Source organism: Pongo abelii, chromosome 19 (assembly GCF_028885655.2).
Source record: "Pongo abelii isolate AG06213 chromosome 19, NHGRI_mPonAbe1-v2.0_pri, whole genome shotgun sequence".
NCBI classification, from domain to species: Eukaryota; Metazoa; Chordata; class Mammalia; order Primates; family Hominidae; genus Pongo; species Pongo abelii.
The window spans coordinates 4,833,272-4,852,401 of NC_072004.2; the positions used below are offsets into that span (position 1 = coordinate 4,833,272).

General features: G+C 50.8%; 1 protein-coding gene and 1 long non-coding RNA gene across 4 annotated transcripts; one reads left to right on the forward strand and one right to left on the reverse strand.

Moving 5' to 3' along the window:
* The first annotated feature begins 4,518 nt into the window (after positions 1-4,518).
* On the forward strand, positions 4,519-17,588 carry LOC112129648 (uncharacterized). 2 transcript variants are annotated; one of them, XR_008515251.2, is made up of 3 exons: positions 4,519-5,275; positions 5,399-6,043; positions 17,268-17,588. It is a non-coding gene; the product is annotated as an uncharacterized LOC112129648 (long non-coding RNA). The 2 variants fall into 2 exon arrangements; XR_010137905.1 differs by lacking the exon at positions 17,268-17,588 and adding an exon at positions 6,271-6,392.
* On the reverse strand, positions 6,441-10,141 carry SLC52A1 (solute carrier family 52 member 1). Of its 2 annotated transcripts, none has more exons than XM_002826891.4 (5): positions 9,205-10,141; positions 8,820-9,056; positions 7,822-8,701; positions 7,604-7,727; positions 6,441-7,512 (listed from the first exon to the last, which is right to left on the reverse strand). In XM_002826891.4, the coding sequence occupies exons 2-5, from the start codon at positions 8,947-8,949 to the stop codon at positions 7,300-7,302; spliced, it is 1,347 nt and encodes a 448-aa protein (XP_002826937.1). In that variant the 5' UTR covers positions 8,950-9,056; positions 9,205-10,141; the 3' UTR covers positions 6,441-7,299. The 2 variants fall into 2 exon arrangements, with proteins under 2 accessions (XP_002826937.1, XP_054392012.1); XM_054536037.2 differs by having other exon boundaries at positions 8,820-9,052; positions 9,205-9,899.
* Positions 17,589-19,130: the final 1,542 nt, after the last annotated feature.

The window sequence follows — 19,130 nt, forward strand, 5'->3', positions numbered from 1 at the left end:
GTTGTACTCCAGCACTGCCTTTGGCTTGCCAGACTGGAGTCCCCACATTTTCATCCTATTCTCAGGAAAACACTTTGACCCACTTGAAGCTCTGAGCTACTGCTTCACAGCTTCCTGGGGTCAGTCTCCAGCCAAAACCATAGATACCCCAACTGCAGCCAAACCACGGCTCTGGGCGAAGAACGATTAGGTTTACTCTAGGTTTCCACACCCTGATGCTCCTGCCTTTACCGTGACACCTCTGACTGCCAGGTTTTCACAGACCTGTTGACAGTGACTCAAGATCTGGAATGTAATGGATGGTTTGGCAACAGTGTTTGCTTGTGCAGTTTAAAATCTGGCCGGGGAGACTCAATGTGAGCAAGAAAATGATAGAATACCAAGTTTTCTGGAGGTCAGAGGGAGCTGAGCTGAGTGTTAACAGAGAATGCTGTGGGGTTTAAGATGAGAAAAATAGCTTGCTAATTTAAAAGATGGATTATTTTTCCCTAAAGACCTTGCCTTATATAAATGTATATTATCCATAATTTTAAAAATCCACTTATGGCTGGGCACAGAGGCTCACACCTGTAATCCCAGCACTTTGGGAGGCTGAGGCAGGAGGATCAGTTGAGTCCAGGAGTCGAGACCAGCCTGGGCAACATAGCGAAACCCTGTATCTACAAAACATACAAAAACTAGTTGGGTGTTGGTGGTGTGTACCTGTAGTTCCAGCTACTAGGGAGGTAGGAGGATCACCTGAGCCCATGAAGACTGAGGCTGTGGTGAGCCATGAAGGCACCACTGCACTCCAGCCTGGGCAAGAGTGGGACCCTCTCAAAAAAAAAATCCACATATCCAGGCTTCCAAGTCAGTCTTTAATCATGTGCATGGGCCAGGCACAGTGGCTCACACCCGTAATCCCAACACTGTGGAATATTAGGGTGGGAGCATCACTTGAGGCCAGGAATTTGAGACCAGCCTGGGCAACATAGTAAGAACCCCCCCCATCTCTACAAAAAATAAAAATAAAAAATAATAATGTGGGCAAACTTACTTAGATTTCATTCAGAGTAGTGCCTATTTATCTTTTATCTGTGCTACCTGTGCCGGCATTCCATATGCATTTCATTTAGTCTTTAAAGTACCCCTGTAAAATAGGTCTTTTGTCTGCATTTTTCAGATGGGAAGACTGAGGTTTTGTTTATTTATTTTTATTTATTTATTTTTTGAGACGGAGTCTCGCTCTGTCGCCTAGGCTGGAGTGCGATGGCACAATCTTGGCTTACTACAACCTCCGCTTCCTGGGTTCAAGCGATTCTCCTGCCTCAGCCTCCTGAGTAGCTAGGATTACAGGCACCCATCACCGCGCCCGGCTAATTTTTTTGTATCTTTAGTAGAGACAGGGTTTCACTATGTTGGCCAGGCTGGTTTCGAACTCCTGACCTCAGGTGATCCACCTGCCTCTGCCTCCCAAAATGTTGGGATTACAGGCGTGAGCCACCACGCCCGGCCTATTTATTTATTTTTTTTAGAATCAAGATCTTGCTATGTTGCCCAGGCTGAACTTGAACTCCTGGGCTCAAGCAATCCTGCCTCCCAAGCCAAGCAGCTGGTACTGCAAGCATGTGCCACTGTGCCTGGCTCCTGAAGACTGAGGTTGGTTTAGATTAATGATTGACCAAATTCAGACAGTTCTTAAGTGGCAAAGTTAGGATTCCAACCCAGGTCAACATAACTAAAGCCCAAACCCCATCTCACCCCTCTAGGCCATCAAATATTGGCTGGGTGTGGTGGTTTATGTCTGTAATCCCAGCACTTTGGGAGGCGGAGGCGGGAGGACTGTTTGAACTCAGGAGTTTGAGACCAGCCTGGGCAACATAGCAAGACCCTGTCTCTACAAAAAATATATAAATTAGCCGGGTGTAGTGGCTCACACCTGTAGCTACTTGGGAGGCTGAGGTGGGAGGATCACTTGAGCCTGGGAGGTCAAGGCTGCAGTGACCTGTGATTGCACCACCAGGAGACCCTGTCTCAAAGAAATATATATATAAATAAAAAGAACATCAGACATCGCCATTGCCTCTCCTAGAAACCATGGGGCCTTCTCCTCAAATTAAATCTTCCCAGGCATTTCATGACTTGCATCTAGTTTCTGTTCCCTCTCAAATTGCCCAGGTTGTCCTGTGAGTGAGAGCAGCTATTTCGTGGGCCTCCTCTGGAATCATGAGAAGTCACCCAAACAATCTCAGTTTTCTAGCTCACTCAGTCTTGACATTTCTACACTGTCATCCTTGGTTTTCTTGGAAATTAATTTGCTTTTCTTGTCTTTCTTTGGAGCTTCTTTCCTTTTGTTGGTTACTATTTTATTTTTAGCTTCCCACACCATACCGACATATGTTGGTTATTCTTTTAGACATTTGTTGTTGTTGTCACCTAGAGCTTTTGTATCTTGAATAAATTTGGGGATCGAATACATTTTTTCTCCACCAGTCTTATTTATACCTTTCTATATTCAGAGCTTCAAATTTGGTTTGGTTTGAAATTGTTCTCCCCCCAACCTTTTTTTTTTTTTGAGATGGAGTTTTGCTCTTGTCACCCAGGCTAGAGTGCAGTGGCATGATCTCCACTTGCTGCAACCTCCGCCTCCCAGGTTCAAGCGATTCTCCAGCCTCAGCCTCCTGAGTAGCTGGGATTACAGGCACGTGCCACCATGCCCGACTAATATTTGTATTTTTAGTAGAGATGGGGTTTTGGCATGTTAGCCAGGCTGGTCTTGAACTCCTGACCTCAAGTGATCCACCCACCTCAGCCTCCCAAAGTATTGGGATTACAGGCATGAGCCACCATGCCTGGCTCTTTTTTTTTTTTTTTTTTTTTTTTTAAACTTTTATTTATTTTTGAGAGGGAATCTCACTCTCGCCCAGGCTGGAGTGCAGTGGTGCCATCACAGCTCATTACAGCCTCGACCTCCCAGGCTCAAGTGATCCTCCCACCTCAGCTTCCCGAGTAGCTGGGACTGCAGGTGCATGCCACCATGCCCAGCTAATTTTTTGTAATTTTCTAGTGACAGGGTTTTGTCATGTTGCCCAGGGTGATCTGGAACTTCGGAGCTCAAGCAATCCATCCATGCGTGCCTCCCAAAATGCTGGGATTATAGGCGTGAGCCAGTAACCTTTTCCCTTTTATTTTATTTTATTAATTTATTTTTATTTTATTTTTGAGACAGAGCCTCAATCTGTCGCCAGGCTGGAGTGCAGTGGTGTAACCTCGGCTGACTGCAATCTCTGCCTCCCAGGTTCAAGCGATTCCCCTGCCTCAGCCTCCCGAGTAGCTGGGATTACAGGCGTGTGCCACCATGCCCAGCTAATTTTTGTATTTTTAGTAGAGGCGGGGTTTTACCGTGTTGACCAGGATGGTCTTGATCTCTTAACCTCGTGATCCACCTGCCTCGGCCTCCCAAAATGCTAGGATTACAGGCGTGAGCCACCGCGCCTGGCGCTAAAATTAGCCTTCTTTTCCCTTTTAAAGAGTTAGTGTCCACAGCTACTGGATGCCATTTTGGTTCAGGTGGACCGTGAATAGGTTTCACTCATCACGCCCAAGGGTTGCCACTCCTGACGAGTCACAAACAACGCTTGCACCATCATCTTATTCCTTCAAACAGAGTCTGTGGGCCCCTGGATGTCACTAAGGTCCTGCTTCCTGTACCAATAGGTTTTAAACACTACCCAAGGCAGGCTGGCTTTAAATATCCTACTTAATCTGGCTCACAGGCTCTCCCTGCACCTCTGGTACTCTGCTCCCTCATTAACATTTCCGGCTACTCAGTTAAGGTTGGCTTAGTGTCCGTCTCTCCAGGTCAAAGGCCAGCAGCCTCTGCCTTGTACAGGAGTGTTCTCACTCCTGCTACCCACTTCTGTCTCTGCTGAAAGGCAGGGGGAGACTGTGGCATCATCGGGATAGTATGTTTCATCTAAAGGCCTGGTCACCAGATGTGAGTTGTAGAAACTGCTTCTCTCATCCCTCAACAATTTCACAGTTGTAGGAGCTGACATTAACCTGCCGTGCCCCCAACGGCCGGGCATGGCGGCTCATGCCTGTAATCCCAGAACTTTGGGAGGCCAAGGCAGGTGGATCACCTGAGGTAAGGAGTTCGAGACCAGCCTGGCCAACATGGAGAAACCCCCGTCTCTACTAAAAATATAAAAATTAGGCATAGTGGCACACACCTGTAATCCCAGCTACTCAGGAGGCTGAGGCAGAATTGCTTGAACCTGGGAGGCGGAGGTTGCAGTGAGCTGAGATCGCGCCACTGCACTCCAGCCTGGGTGACAGAGCGAGACTCAGTCTCAAAAAAAAAGTCCGGGTGCAGTGGCTCATGCCTGTAATCCTAGCACTTTGAGAGGCCGAGGCAGGTGGATCACTTGAGGTTAGGAGTTCGAGACCAGCCTGGCTAACATGGTGAAACCCCATCACTACTAAAAATACAAAAAAAAAAAAAAAAAAAAAAAAAAATTAGCCAGGCATAGTGGCAGATGACTGTAATCCCAGCTACTCAAAAGGCTGAGGCAGGAGAATTGCTTGAACCCGGGAGGCGGAAGTTGCAGTGAGCCGAGATTGTGCTACTGCACTACATCCTGGGTGACAGAGCCAGACTCGGTCTCAAAGAAAAACAAAAACAAAAAACAAATCCTGCTGTGTCCCCAACAGCCTCACCAATGAGAATTTCCACCTCAACTCCTCCTATTCCTTCCCCTACCTGCCCTCCCCACCTTAATCTCTGGAGAAGAAATATGTTTTGAGATACCTGGGAAAGTCTTGCCCTGTGGTACAATCCATTAAAGGTTCTTTACAAATGACCAGGGAAGCTGTTCTGTTTTTTTGTTTTTGTTTTGTTTTGTTTTGTTTGTTTCTTAAAGACAGGGTCTTGCTCTGTCACCCAGGCTGGAGTGCAGTTGATGGGTCTATAGTTCACTGAGGCCTCAAACTCCTAGGCTCAAGGGATTCTCCTGCCTCACCCTCCCCAGTAGCTGGAACTACAGGTGTGCGTCACCATGCCTGACTCTGGCTGTGTTTTGTTTTGTTTTGTTTTTGTAGAGACAGTGATCTTGCTATGCTGCCCAGGCTGGTCTCAACCTTATGGGCTCAAGTAATCCTCCCACCTCAGCCTCCCAAAGTGCTAGGATTACATGCGTGAGCTACAGCACCCTGCCTGTTCTGGGCTTCTTGCAGAGCCTCTTGCTGCAGAGAAGTGGCTCTCCTTTCTCCAAGTCCAGAGCCCCATCCCCAACAGGTGAGGGCTGCAGTCAGAATCTTTGGAGCGCACAGACCTGGGCTCCAGCCGTCTCACTAATTAGCTGTGTTACTCTGGGTAAGTCACCTTCTCTGAGTCTCAATTTCCTTTTCTGCAAAACAGGACGAACAATGAAGCTGTTGGGAAGATTTACTGATAATACATGTAAAGGGTCTAGCACATTTTAGGAGCTCAAGGTTGGTGCCTTCCCTTTTTCTTTACTCTGAACTGGATATGAGGCCTTGAGAAAGAAGAGAGGTGCTTGCAAAACGAGGTGAGGTCTCAGGCATGGTGGCTCACGCCTGTAATCCCAGCACTTTAGGAGGCCGAGGAGGGCGGATCATGAGGTCAGGAGTTCGAGACCGGCCTGACCAACATGGTGAAAGCCCGTCTCTACTACAAATACAAAAATTAGACGGGCATGGTGGTGGGCACCTGTAATCCCGGCTACTTGGGAGGTTGAGGCAGGAGAATCGCTTGAACCCAGGAGGCAGAGGTTGCAGTGAGCCGAGACTGCACCATTGCACTCCAGCCTGGGCAACAGAGCGAGACTCCATCTCAAGCAAGCAAACAAACAAACAAAATAAAAAACGAGGTCAAGTTTCAAAAGATGTCACCCCCAACCTGGCAAAACTTCTCCTCAAGCCCTGTTGTTCCACTCTTGTCCGCCAGGAGGAGAAAAGGTTCCCTCGAAGGACGTCTTTGCTTGCGCGTTCACGGAGCCTTGAGAACGAGTGGCCGAGGAGATCCCCGCGGCCGTGCGCGCCTGTGAGTCTCCCGGGCGGGTTGGGGGGGCCGAGGCGGGGAGGGGGGGGCGGGAAACCGAGGCGGGAGGGCGCACGCGCAGAAGGCTGGCTGGGCGTGACGCGGCATTGGGCTTGGGCTTCTTTATTCCGCGTGGCTGGAGCTGGGGCTGGAGGAAGGTCCGGAGGTGGGCGGGAGCCTTGCGGGGATTTCCTCTTCCCCCGGGACTAGCTGTCATCTTCGTTTTTCAGAAGGGAGGACCTGACTCCTTTCAGAATTAGCATTTCTTCCCCTTCGTGGGTGCTCTTGAGTTCCAAAGAAAAGGAAGAGAAGCCTTCATTGAGCAGCTTCTTCTGCCTTAGAGACTTTGCTAGGGGGTAGATCGACCTTAGGGGAAACAATCCCCCCTTATTAGAGGAGGTTTTGGATCAGGGTTTGGTTTATTTTAAATTTAACAAATACAGAAAAGCAGAAGGAAGAAAATTGAAGTAATCCATGTTTCCACCGGGCGCGGTGGCTCACGCCTGTAATCCCAGCACTTTGGGAGGCCAAGGCGGGCGGATCACGAGGTCAGGAGTTCGAGACCAGCCTGACCAACATGGTGAAACCCCCGTCTCTACTAAAATTACAAAATTAGCTGGTCGTGGTGGCACACACCTGTAATCCCAGCTACTCAGGAGGCTGAGGCAGGAGAATCGCTTCAACCCGGTAGGCGGAGCTTGCAGTGAGCCGAGATCGCACTACTGTACTCCAGCCTGGGCAACAGTGAGACTCCGTTGTCTTTAAAGGCCAATCCCATAGCAAATGACAGAGACTCACTTGAGTAAGAAAGGTTTTTGACAAGAAAACCCACAGAAGAGATAAGCTGTGGATATGATAAGAAAGGCACTACAATCTGTATTTAAATCTAATTGCACACTAGATTATATATATATGAAAAATTATTTAATCCAGTTCCCTGATTTCATTATATATTTCTTACAAGGTTTTCATTAGTTTTTTTTGTTTGTTTGTTTTCAATAAAAACACTTTATTGCACAAATCCCACAAAGATCTCAGGCCCTGGGGCCAAGCCCACAGCCCCGGCCTGTCCCCTGGCTCCGGGCCTGGTCTTTGGTGCCCACCCTGGCCTGACATGCTAGCGTCTTCTGTGGAGTGTGCAGGCGTCCATGAGCATTCCTGTGTTGGGGGAAGCCTGCCTGGGCCACAAGTAGTCAGGCACTGCGGCAGCCTCACGATGAAGACAGGTGGGGTGGAGTTGGGTCCCCACCTGCCCAGGCTCAGGGGCCACAGGGGTCTACACAGTCCTTTCTGCTTTGAAACACGTGGTAGATGCTGGTGGGAGGGAACATGGCACCGGCACCAAGCAGGGAGCCCACTTGGATGGCCACACCAGCTGCCAGCAATGCCGGCTGACCCCCACCATGCAGCAGAGAGCTTGCAGCCACCTTCACGTATGAGAACACACACAGACACAGCACCCACGACAGCACCTGCAAGGGAGGACACAGCAGCAGACTGAGCATGACATGCACTTGCTCCAGGGGACACCCTCCTCCCCACTTCATGTCCCCACTTGCTCACCACAAGGACCACCCCTGCAGTGGTGCCCACCAGGGGTGGGCAGGGGCTCAGGATTGCCAGTGCCATCAGATAGGCCCCAAAGAGTATGCCCAGCAGAGAAAGACCAACCAGCCCTGCCAGGGACCTGTTGAGGATGAGCAGAGACTCAGGGCTGGCTGTTCTGGGACCTGGACCCCAACCTTAAGTTCCACCCACCAAGCCTGGGGCCCCTTTTGCACCTGCACAGCACGCCCATGGCCAGGAAGCAGGCAAGGGGGTTGGCGGCACTGCCCAGCACCACAGCCAGGTGGTAGGCCAGGCGCCCATAGGGCAAACAGGAAAAGCTCTGCACAGAAGGCAGCACGCCATTGGTCAGGGCACTGGTGAAGGCCATCAGGCCCAGCAGGAAGGCACCATGGGCTGAGAACAGCTGATGGGCCTCAGGGTCTGGGCCAGGGATGGTGCCTGCTGCCTGGCTCGGTGGCTCCTGCAATGGCAAAGCCTCTTCTTCCTCCTTCTCTTCCTCCTCTGCTCCTGGGGATCCCAACTGAAGTTCAGGCCCTGAGCCCCCTGTGGTTACAGAGGGTAGTGATGGCAACAGCAACAGGAGACCCTGGAAGGCGGCAGCTGAAGTGACCAGAAGGGCAGTCAGTGCCCAGAAGAAGGTGCTGGCAGGAAAACGCTCAGGGAAGTCGAGGGGAGGCCCAAAGGTGCCATTGGTGGGCGCTGGCGGGCACTCGAGGCGGCCCACACCTTGCACTAGGGCCAGCACACAGGGCAGCAGGGCACTGAGACCCTGACCCAGGAAGAAAGACCGTAAGAAAGGGAGTGGCAGGTGGCTCAGGAAGGGCAGGAAAGTGACGTTAGAGGTACAACAGGCCATTGCCAACACCAAGGCCAGAGTTAGGAAGGCCACAGAGTGGAGCTGCCCTGCTACTGGGGCGACGTGGTGCCACAGAGGGGCCAGCAGGGCTGTGCCCACTACACTCAGCACCTGTACCACCTGGATGGGGACCTGCTCGCCCTTGCCCGGGGCCAGCCGCCTCCACAGGGTCACCACCAGCAGACCCAGGTTTCCCAGCGCCACAACCACAGAGAGGTATGAGGGGAGGCTCCAACCTGCAGGGAAGGAATGATGCCATGTCAGGAGCACAGTGGCTAAGGGACAAAGAGCTGCCACAGGCCACCTTTGTGGGCATACCTGCCCCATGTTTCCCTGTACCTCCCTCCCACTCACCCTCTGGAAGGTCTTTTACCACGACAGGCAGCTCTACCCAGATCCCATTCACAGCAGCCCAGGAGCCCATGCCAAAAAGGGCCACCAGCAGGTGGGTCAGCACCAGACGGCCCAGCGTGGGTGCTGCCATTCAGCCCAAAGCTGGACCCTCCAGGACAGGGCAAAGGTCACAGGCAGGTCCTTCCCTACGTAGGTCCAAAGATGCTTTGGCTTTTCTGGAAACTGAAGACCTTCTAGCTGGAAGGAAACAGACAGGCTGGCAGGTAATAGGCTGGTGGGACAGAACCGGAGTCAGAAGACAAGTCGGTCAGACTGCTAAGACCAGGGCAACTGGAGGGAGCGGTGGCCGGGGGAGGGCGGGGAAGATGGGGGGGCCAGGACTTACCACAGGGCACCGGCTGTGCGTTTGGGGACGGCGACCCAGCAGTGCTGGCAGGGAGACAGGCAGGAAGCTGGCCCGAGGTGCAGCTGCCCCAGAGGAGCAAAGAGGGAGCTGATTTTCCTACCCACAGAGGACCCGGGGTCCGAGTTGTCAAAACAGCTCAGCACTGGTTGGGTGCAGTGGCTCACACCTGTAATCCCAGCACTTTGGGAAGCTGAGGCAGGCAGATCGCCTGAGGTCAGGAGATTGAGACCATCCTGGCCAACATGGTGAAAACCTGTCTCTACTAAAAATACAAAAATTAGCTGGTCGTGGTGGCGGGTGCCTGTAATCCCAGCTACTCAGGAGGCTGAGGCAGGAGATTCACTTGAACCCGGAAGGTGGAGGTTGCAGTGAGCCAAGATCACACCACTGCATTCCAGCCTGGGCGACAGAACGAGACTCGGTCTCAAAAACACAAAGCAAAACAAAACAAAAAAACAGCTCGGCACCAACACGCTCACCCTCAAATGGACCCCGGGACAAGGGGACCTCTCTGGTGCCACTCGCAACCCTAGCACTTTTGCGACACTCAGGACTTGCCGAGGCAGGTCGAGTTGGAGAGGGGAGTGGCTGGGGCGGACTCTGCCCAGAGGGGCGTCTCCGTGCTGCCCTCCCGCCTGCCTCAGGGGGGCGTCCTGGGAGCCGTCAGGTGCGCAGGGGTCCCCGCGCCTCCAGATCCGGCAGTCCCCAGACCCAGCGGCTGGCGGTCAGCCTGAGAGGGAGCCCCCTCCGCCGGGGAGGCGGCCCAGCCCAGAGCCCGCACGGCTCGGGTTTTGTTGTTTGTTATTTAAATTAATTAATTAATTAATTTTGAGACAGGGTCTCGCTCTGTCACCCAGGCTAGAGCGCAGCGGTGGCGATCGCGGCTCACTACAGCCTCAACCTCCCAGGCTCAAGTGATCCTCCCACCTCAGCCTCTCCCCACCCCCCCCCCAAGTAGCTGGGACCACAGGCGAGCATCACCGTGTCCAGCTAATTTTTTTTTTTTGGTAGAGACTAGGTCTCACTATGTTGCTCAGGCTGGCTTGGAACTCCTGGGCTCAAGCAATCTTCCTACCTCAGCCTCCCAAGTAGCTGGGACTACAGACGCACCACACCTAGCTACCGCCACGCTCAGCTATTTTTACACTTTTTTTTTTTTTTGAGACGGAGTTTTGCTCTTGTTGCCCAGGCTGGAGTGCAATGGCATGAGCCTCTGCCTCCCGGGTTCAAGCGATTCTCCTGCCTCAGCCTCCCGAGTAGCTGGGATTACAGGCGCCCACCACCATGCCCTGCTAATTTTTGTCTTTTTAGTACACAGGGTCTCGCCATGTTAGCTAGGCTGGTCTTGAACTCCTGACCTCAGGTGATCCACCTGCCCTGGTCTCCCAAAGTGTTGGGGATTACAGGTGTGAGCCACCGTGTCTGGCCAGCTGTTTTTACATTTTTAAATGGTTGAAAAAAAAATTAGCTGGACGTGGTGTGCACACCTGGCTAATTTTTGGGTTTTTGTTTTTTTTTTTGAGACGGAGTCTCGCTCTGTCGCCCAGGCTGGAGTGCAGTGGTGCGATCTCGGCTCACTGCAAGCTCCACCTTCCAGGTTCATGCCATTCTCCTGCCTCAGACTCCCGAGTAGCTGGGATTACAGACGCCCGCCACCACACCCAGATAATTTTTGTATTTTTCGTAGAGATGGGGTTTCACCATATTGGCCAGGCTGGTCTCGAACTTCTGACCTCAGGTGATCCGCCCACCTCAGCCTCCCAAAGTGCTGGGATTACAGGTGTGAGCCACCATGTCTGGCCCTTTAATGATATTTTGTACTTGTTTACTCACTGACCATCTCAGGGATTACCCTGACCTACTACCAATTTTTGTATGGCCTGTTAGCTAAGACAGGTTTTCACATATTTATTTATTTTTCTTATTATTTTTGAGAAAGTGGCTTCCTCTGTCACCCAGGCTGGAGTGCAGTGGCACAATCACAGCTCACTGCAGCCTCAAATACCTGGGCTCAAGGATCCTCCCACCTCAGCCTCCTGAGCAGCTGGGACTACAAGCACATGCCGCCACGCCCAGCTGTTTTTACATTTTTAAATGGTTGGGAAAAAAAATCAATACCTGTAGTCCCAGCTACTCAGGCGTCTGAGGTAAGAGGATCCCTTGAGCACAGGAGGTCAAGGCTGCAATGAGCCATGATTGTGCCAATGTACTCCAGCTTGGGTGACAGTGAGACACTGTCTAAAACCAAAACAAAACAAAAAATGAAGAAAAACAAAAGAATCGTATTTCCTAACCTGTGAAAACTAAAAGCATGTGAAATTTAAATTTCAGTAGGTCAGGCGCGGTGGCTCACGCCTGTAATCCCAACACTTTGGGAGGCCGAGGCGGGCTGATCACCTGAGATCAGGAGTTCAAGACCAGCCTGGCCAACATGGTGAACCCCGTCTCTACTACAAAATACACAAATTAGCTGGGTATGGTGGCAGGCGCCTGTAATCCCAGCTACTCGGGAGGCTGAGATATGAGAATCGCTTGAACCAGGGAGGTGGAGGTTGCAGTGAGCTGAGCTCGTGCCACTGCACTCCAGTCAGGACGACAGAGCGAGACTGCATCCCCCCCCCACCAAAAAAAAATTTCAATGTCCATAAATAAAATACTATCAGAACACAGCCAAGCCCATTCATTTACATATTGTCTACACCTGCTTTCCTGCTACAAGGGCAGAGCTGAATGTTTTCCACAGAGACTGTGTGGCCCTCAAAGCCTAAAATGTTTACTATCTGGCCATTTACAGGAAAAGTCTGCTGGTCTGTCTCCCTCACTAGGATGTACATTTGCGCAGAGGAGGCACTTTGTCTATTTCACTACCTACCCTATTCTCAGTGATCATTATACCACATAGGACATGCTCAAATTGTTGTTGAATAAATAAACCAATAATACCCTAAAACCTGTTTCTTTCTTTCTTCCAATAATACCCTAAAATCTGTTTCTTTCTTTCTTCCTTTTTTTTTTTTTTTTTTTTGAGACGGAGTCTCAGTGTGTCGCCCAGGCTGGAGTGCAGTGGTGCAATCTCGGCTCACTGCAAGCTCCGCCTCCCGGGTTCACGCCATTCTCCTGCTTCAGCCTCCCGAGTAGCTGGGACTACAGTTGCTTGCCACCATGCCCGGCTAATTTTTTGTATTTTTAGTAGAGACGGGGTTTCACCATGTTGGCTAGGCTGGTCTTGAACTCCTGACCTCAAGTGATCTGCCCACCTCAGCCTCCTAAAGTGCTGGGATTACATGTGTGAGCCACTGCGCCCGGCCTAAAATCTGTGTTTCAAAAAACACGAGCCTGACACAGTGGTGTGTGCCTGTAATTCCAGCTACTCAGGAGCCTGAGGTGAGAGGATCCCTTGAGCCCAGGAATTTGAGGCTGCAGCAAGCCATGATTATGCCACTGCACTCCAGCCTGGGCAACAGAAGGAGACCCTGTCTCTTAAAAAAAAAATAGTAAAATAAATTTTGAAAGCTTCCTAGGTGACTCTGATGTGCGACCAAGCTTGCCCTCACTGCTTAGGGAAAGGCTCAACCAGACAGAAATAGCCTCACATTTAGTTTCCCACAGTAATACCAAACAATGATGTTTCTAATACTCCAAGAGGATGAGAAAAGACACCATTTATCCAGCACTTTTTTTTTTTTGAGACGGACTCTCGCTCTGTCGCCCAGACTGGAGTGCAGTGGCGCGATCTCGGCTCACTGCAAGCTCCGCCTCCTGGGTTCACGCCATTCTCCTGCCTCAGCCTCCTGAGTAGCTGGGACTACAGGCGCCCGCCGCCACACCCGGCTAATTTTTTTGTATTTTTTAGTAGAGACGGGGTTTCACCGAGTTAGCCAGGATGGTCTCGATCTTCTGACCTCGTGATCCGCCCACCTCGGCCTCCCAAAGTGCTGACATTACAGGCATGAGCCACCGCGCCAGGCCTATCCAACACTTTTCTTGTTATATGCCAGGTACTGGCATAAATATTTAAAAAATATTAACAAACAATCCTCCCAAAAGTCCAATGGAGTGGCTATTATCAATACTCCATTTAAAGTAAAGAAACTGGAAACCGAGGCACATAAAGATTCAGTCAGCTGGGCGCGGTGACTCATGCCTGTAATCCTAGCAGTGTGGGAGGCTGAGGCGGGTGGATCACCTGAGGTCAGGACTTTGAGACCAGCCTGGCCAACACGGTGAAACCCCGTCTCTACTAAAAATACAAAAATCAGCTGGGCTTGGTGGCACGCGCCTGTAGTCCCAGCTTCTTGGGAGGCTGAGGCAGGAGAATCACTAGAACTCAGGAGGCGGCGGTCACAGTGAGCTGAGATTGTGCCACTACACTCCAGCCTGGGCAACAGAGACTTCGTCTCTAAAAAAAAAAAAAAGAAAGATTCAGTCCTTGTCCAACCTTCCACAGGTAGGGAGCAGAGCCAGGATTTCAGTGTTGGTCACGGTCTAACTGCAGGAACTGTCTCCTTAAGGTAGGTGATCACCTCATCCCTTGGCCAAACACCCTGCCACTGCCTATCTGCAAATCAGTAATTGACAATTTCTCACTCTGCCACCCAGGCTGGAGTGCAGTGTGTGATCTCGGCTCACCACAACATCCGCCTCCTGGGTTCAAGTGATTCCCCTGCCTCAGCCTCCCGAGTAGCTGGGGTTACAGGCACCTGCCACCAAGCCTGGCTAATTTTTGTATTTTTAGTAAAGATGGGGTTTCACCATGTTGGCCAGGCTGGTCTCGAAGTCCTGACCTCAGGTGATCCGCCTGCCTTGGCCTCCCAAACTGTTGGGATTACAGGCATGAGCCACCATGCCCAGTCAGTAATTGACAATGTATAGACAATAGTTCCCTATATGTTAGGGACCTTGCGAAGAGGGAAAGAAAAATTATAAAGTGCAGATGCTTCTCTTGGAATGACTTTGGGACAAAAGAGATCACAATGTCCTTAGGAATAGAGCTCCAACTAAAGAAAGGCAGAATGCTAGAGAGGCCGCAACAGGAGAGGCGAGACCCACATGGAGGGAGTCAAGGAGCAGGCTGTAAATGGTGAACGGTCATTGTTGGATGTGTCCCTGGGGTGGTTGTGAAGTGTAGGATTACAAAAGTGCCTTGTGTGTGGGCCCCACTGAGGGATGAATACTTGAAGTAGAAAGTGGAAGAACATTACTTAATGAAGGAGAACATCACTGAGCACTGTCGGGTCCCTAGATCAAATTTGTTCTTTTCCTTCTCTTTTTTTTTGAGACAGGGTCCTGCTCTGTCACCCAGGCTGGAGTGCAGTGGTGTCATCACATCTCACTGCAGCCTTAAACTCCCAGGCTCAAGTGATCCACCCAGCTCAGCTTCCTGAGTAGCTGGGACCACAGGTGTGCACCACCACACCTGGCTAATTTTTAAATTAGCACAGGCTGGTCCCAAACTCCTGGGCTCAAGCAATCCTCCCACCTCGGCCTCCCAAAGTGTTAGGATTATAGGCATGAACCACCGTTCCTAGTCCAAATTTGTTCTTGCGTGGGGTGAGAGGACTAATGCAAATGATAAGATCTGTCATTGTGGTTTCGACACTACGTGCCTCAAACCTTAGCTTCTCCCTGAATTTTCAGAAAAGAGCAAGGGATGGCCATGGGGTCAGGGGCATGGGGAATAACCAAGGGGACCAAAGGTCTAACTCGCCAAGGTGCAGAATCCTCACCTGGAAGATCCCTCTGCTCCTTGGTAGATGGGCTACCTGGGTACTGTATTGTGGCCACACAGCCCTAAGGCTGTTACTTGGCAGTTCAGTTCACCATAAACCTATCATAACCCTCTAGCACCGAATAGCACTTTTTTTTTTTTTTTTTTGAGGTGGAGTCTCGGTGCGATCTTGGCTCACTGCAACCTCCACCTCCCAGGCTCAAGCGATTCTCCTGCCTCAGCCTCCAGAATAGCTGCGATTACAGGCGCCTGCCACCTTGCCTGGCTAATTTCTGTATTTATTTTATTTTAAGATTTTATTTTTTATTTTTTGAGATGGAGTCCTGCTCTGTTGCCCAGGCTGGAGTGCAATGGTGCCATCTTGGCTCACTGCAAACTCCGCCTCCTGGGTTCAACCGATTCTCCTGCCTCAGCCTCCCAAGTAACTGGGATTACAGATGTGCACCACCATGCCCAGCTAATGTTTTGTATTTTTAGTAGAGATGGGGTTTCACCTTGTTGGTCAGGCTGGTCTTGAACTCCTGACCTCAGGTGATCCACCTGCCTCAGCCTCCCAAAGTGCTGAGATTACAGGCATGAGCCACCGCGCCCATTCCTTCCTTTTCCAAGTCTTGACAACCTGTGAAAGAATAGCTTTTCTTAGGGGCTGAGTTTGAGGGGAGAGGCATAGGCTGTCCTCCTTCAGCAGGCAAGAGGATGAGCCCTCATGCTCACTCATAACAGCCAGTGCACATGGGCAGGAGGGGCAGTGGTAAGGGTTTTCCAAGTTTCCAACCTCCAATTTTGTTGTTTTTGTTGTTATTTATTTATTGAGACGGAGTCTCGCTCTGTCGCCCAGGCTCGAGTGCAGTGGCGCGATCTTGGCTCATTGCAAGCTCCACCTCCTGGGTTCACGCCATTCTCCTGCCTCAACCTCCCGAGTAGCTGGGACTACAGGCGCCCGCCACCACGCCTGGCTAATTTTTTGTATTTTTAGTAGAGACGGGATTTCACCGTGTTAGCCAGGATGGTCTCTGTCTCCTGACCTCGTGATCCACCCGCCTCGGCCTCCCAAAGCGCTGGGATTACAGGCGTGAGCCACCACACCCGGCCTGTTGTTATTTTTGAGACAGGGTCTCACTTTGTCGCCCAGGCTGGAGTCCAGTGGCAAGATCATAGCTTGCTGTAGCCTTGAACTCCTGGGCTCCAAGTGGTCCTCCAGCTTTGACCTCCCAAGTAGCCGGGACCATAGGCATGTGCCAGCCACCACGCCTGCCTAATTTTTTACTTTTATTTTTATTTATTTATTTATTTATTTATTTTGAGATGGAGACTTGCCCTGTTGCCCAGGTTCAAGTGCAGTGGTGCAATCTTGGCTCACTGCAACCTCTGCCTCCCAAGTGATTCTCCCATCTCAGCCTCCCAAGTAGCTGGGACTACAGGTGCACACCACCATGCCCAGCGAATTTTTGTGTTTTTTTTGTTTCTTTGTTTTGTTTTGTTTTTCCGAGACGGAGTTTCACTCTTATTGCCCAGGCTGGAGTGCAATGGTGCGATCTCGGCTCACTGCAACCTCCGCTTCCTGGGTTCAAGTGATTCTCCTGCCTCAGCCTCCTGAGTAGCTGGGATTACAGGCACCTGCCACCCTGCCCAGCTAATTTTTTGTATTTTTAGTAGAGACAAGATTTTATCATGTTGGCCAGGCTGATCTCAAACTCCTGACCTCAGGTGATCCACCCGCCTCGGCCTCAAAGTTCTGGGATTACAGGCATGAGCCACCATGCCCCCCAAATTTTTGTTTTTAGTAGAGATGGGTTTCACTATGTTGGTCAGGCTGGTCTTGAACTCCTGACCTCAAGTGATCCACCTGCCTTGGCCTCCCAAAGTGCTGGGATTACAGGTATGAGCCACTGCGCCCGGCCCATTTTTAAGGATAGGTTCTCACTATGTTTCCCAGACTGGTCTCAAACTTCTAGGCTCAAGCAATCCTCCTGCCTCAGCCTCTCAAAGTGCTGGTATTACAGACGTAAGCTACCATGCCCAGCCATCCAACTTCCAATTTTTCACTGCCCCTAATTTCCTTACCCAGAAAGTACCTGGAATCCTAGACAATGGTTAGGGCTCCTATTCTGAAGACCTCACTGCAGCATTTAGCATTCTCATGTTGGGGATGGATAGGGAGAGGGCGCATACAATCCCCGCAGCCTTCTGGGACATGGGGCTGGCCTTACAGTAAGCACTTGAAGGCCCTTCATTCATGAACTGTTGTGCAGGGGATAAACTCTTCCTGCTGACTTCCTGTTGAACCCCCATTTCACTTCCCGTGTCTGTGTAGAGAAAGCTCACCACAGAGGAATGTGCTGTCTTCCTTTGCCTTCTGCTCCGGCGGCAGCTCTCCACCCTCTCCTCTATCTCAGGAACACCTGGCCTCAGAGCTCAGAGGAGGAGGTAAGCCCAATCAGTCTGAATCCTTATCTTATTCCTTCTGGCTTCAATCTGGCCCCTCCTGGATCTTGAACCCTTCCCTGTGGGTCAAAAGGTCATAGTCCTTTTTTTTTTTTTTTTTTCTTTTTTGAGACGGAGTTTCACTTTTGTTTCCCAGGCTGGAGTGCAATGGCGCGATCTCAGCTCACCACAACCTCCGCATCCTGGGTTCAAGTGATTCTCCTACCTCAGCCTCCTGAGTAGCTGGGATTACAGGCATGCGCCACCACGCCTGGCTAATTTTTTTTTTTTTTTTTTTTTTTTTTTTTTAGTAGAGACAGGGTTTCTCCATGTTGGCCAGGCTGGTCTTGAACTCCCGACCTCAGGTGATCGCCACCCCCCCCCCCCCCCCCCCGGCCTCCCAAAGTGCTGGGATTATAGGTGTGAGCCACTGCGCCTGGCAAAAGGCCATAGTTCTTACCCCTCCAGCATGACTGTCTCTGGGCCTGGCCTGGTTTTGACAACTCACCTGGGGGGCAGAGAAAACCCAGCCAACTGGTACAACTTAAACCTTTAGGGTGAATTTAACATTGCCTTGTCTCCTGCTCGAACAGATACCTCTACAGAGCAAACATTTTGTGAGATAAGCCCACAGATGAGGTTTGATACTCTTCCATTAAAGACTTGGGAATATTTGGAACTCAAATCTCAGAGGGGCCTTGAGTGGCAACACTGGCTTTCAAGGGCTGGAAGGAACTTTAGAGAACATTTAATCCATCATCTCATTGTATTCTTTTTTTTTTTTTCTTGAGACGGAGTCTCGCTCTGTCGTCCAGGCTGGAGTGCAGTGGTGCAATCTCAGCTCACTGCAACCTCTGCCTCCCGGGTTCAGGTGATTCTCCTGTCTCAGCCTCCCAAGTAGCTGGGATTACAAGCACCCACCACCTCGCCTAGCTAATTTTTGTATTTTTAGTAGAGACGGGGTTTCACCATGTTGGCCAGGCTGGTCTCAAACTCCTGGCCTCAGGTGATTCACCCGCCTCAGCCTCCCAAAGTGTTAGCATTACAGGTGTGAGCCACCGCCCCAGCCAATCATTGTATTCATTTTATAGAATGCATTTTGTTATGTATTTGGATGACACAAAGGCATATAATATACATAAGTAAAATCCTACAAGGCCTGGCCCTGTCCTTCCTCTCCTACCTCCTTTCTAGCACTCTCAGCCTCCCAACAAATTGCTTATGGTTCTCTGCAGACCCCACACTGTGTCCTAACTTTGTGCCTTTCCTCTTCCTGGAAGATCCTCCACACCTCACAGCCCCCATCTACTGGCTGGCTCCTACTCAACAGTGAGTCTCAGCTTAGCTGCTGTAGCCTCAGGAGGCCTTGACTCTCTCAGACTGGGTTAAGTATCTCCTTCCCTTCTTTCCTTCCCTTTCTTTCTTTATTTTTCTTTATTATCATTATTACTTTTTTTGTCATGGAGTCTTGCTCTTGTTGCCCAGGCTGGAGTGCAATGGCGCCATCTTGGCTCACCACAACCTCTGCCTCCCAGGTTCAAGCGATTCTCCTGCCTCAGCCTCCCGAGTAGCTGGGATTACAGGTGTGCGCCACCACACCTCGCTAATTTTGAATTTTTAGTAGAGACGAGGTTTCTCCGTATTGGTCAGGCTGGTCTTGAACTCCCGACCTCAGGTGATCCGCCCACCTACGGCCTCCCAAAGTGCTGGGATTACAGGCGTGAGCCACCGTGCCCGGCCACCTTTCCTTTCT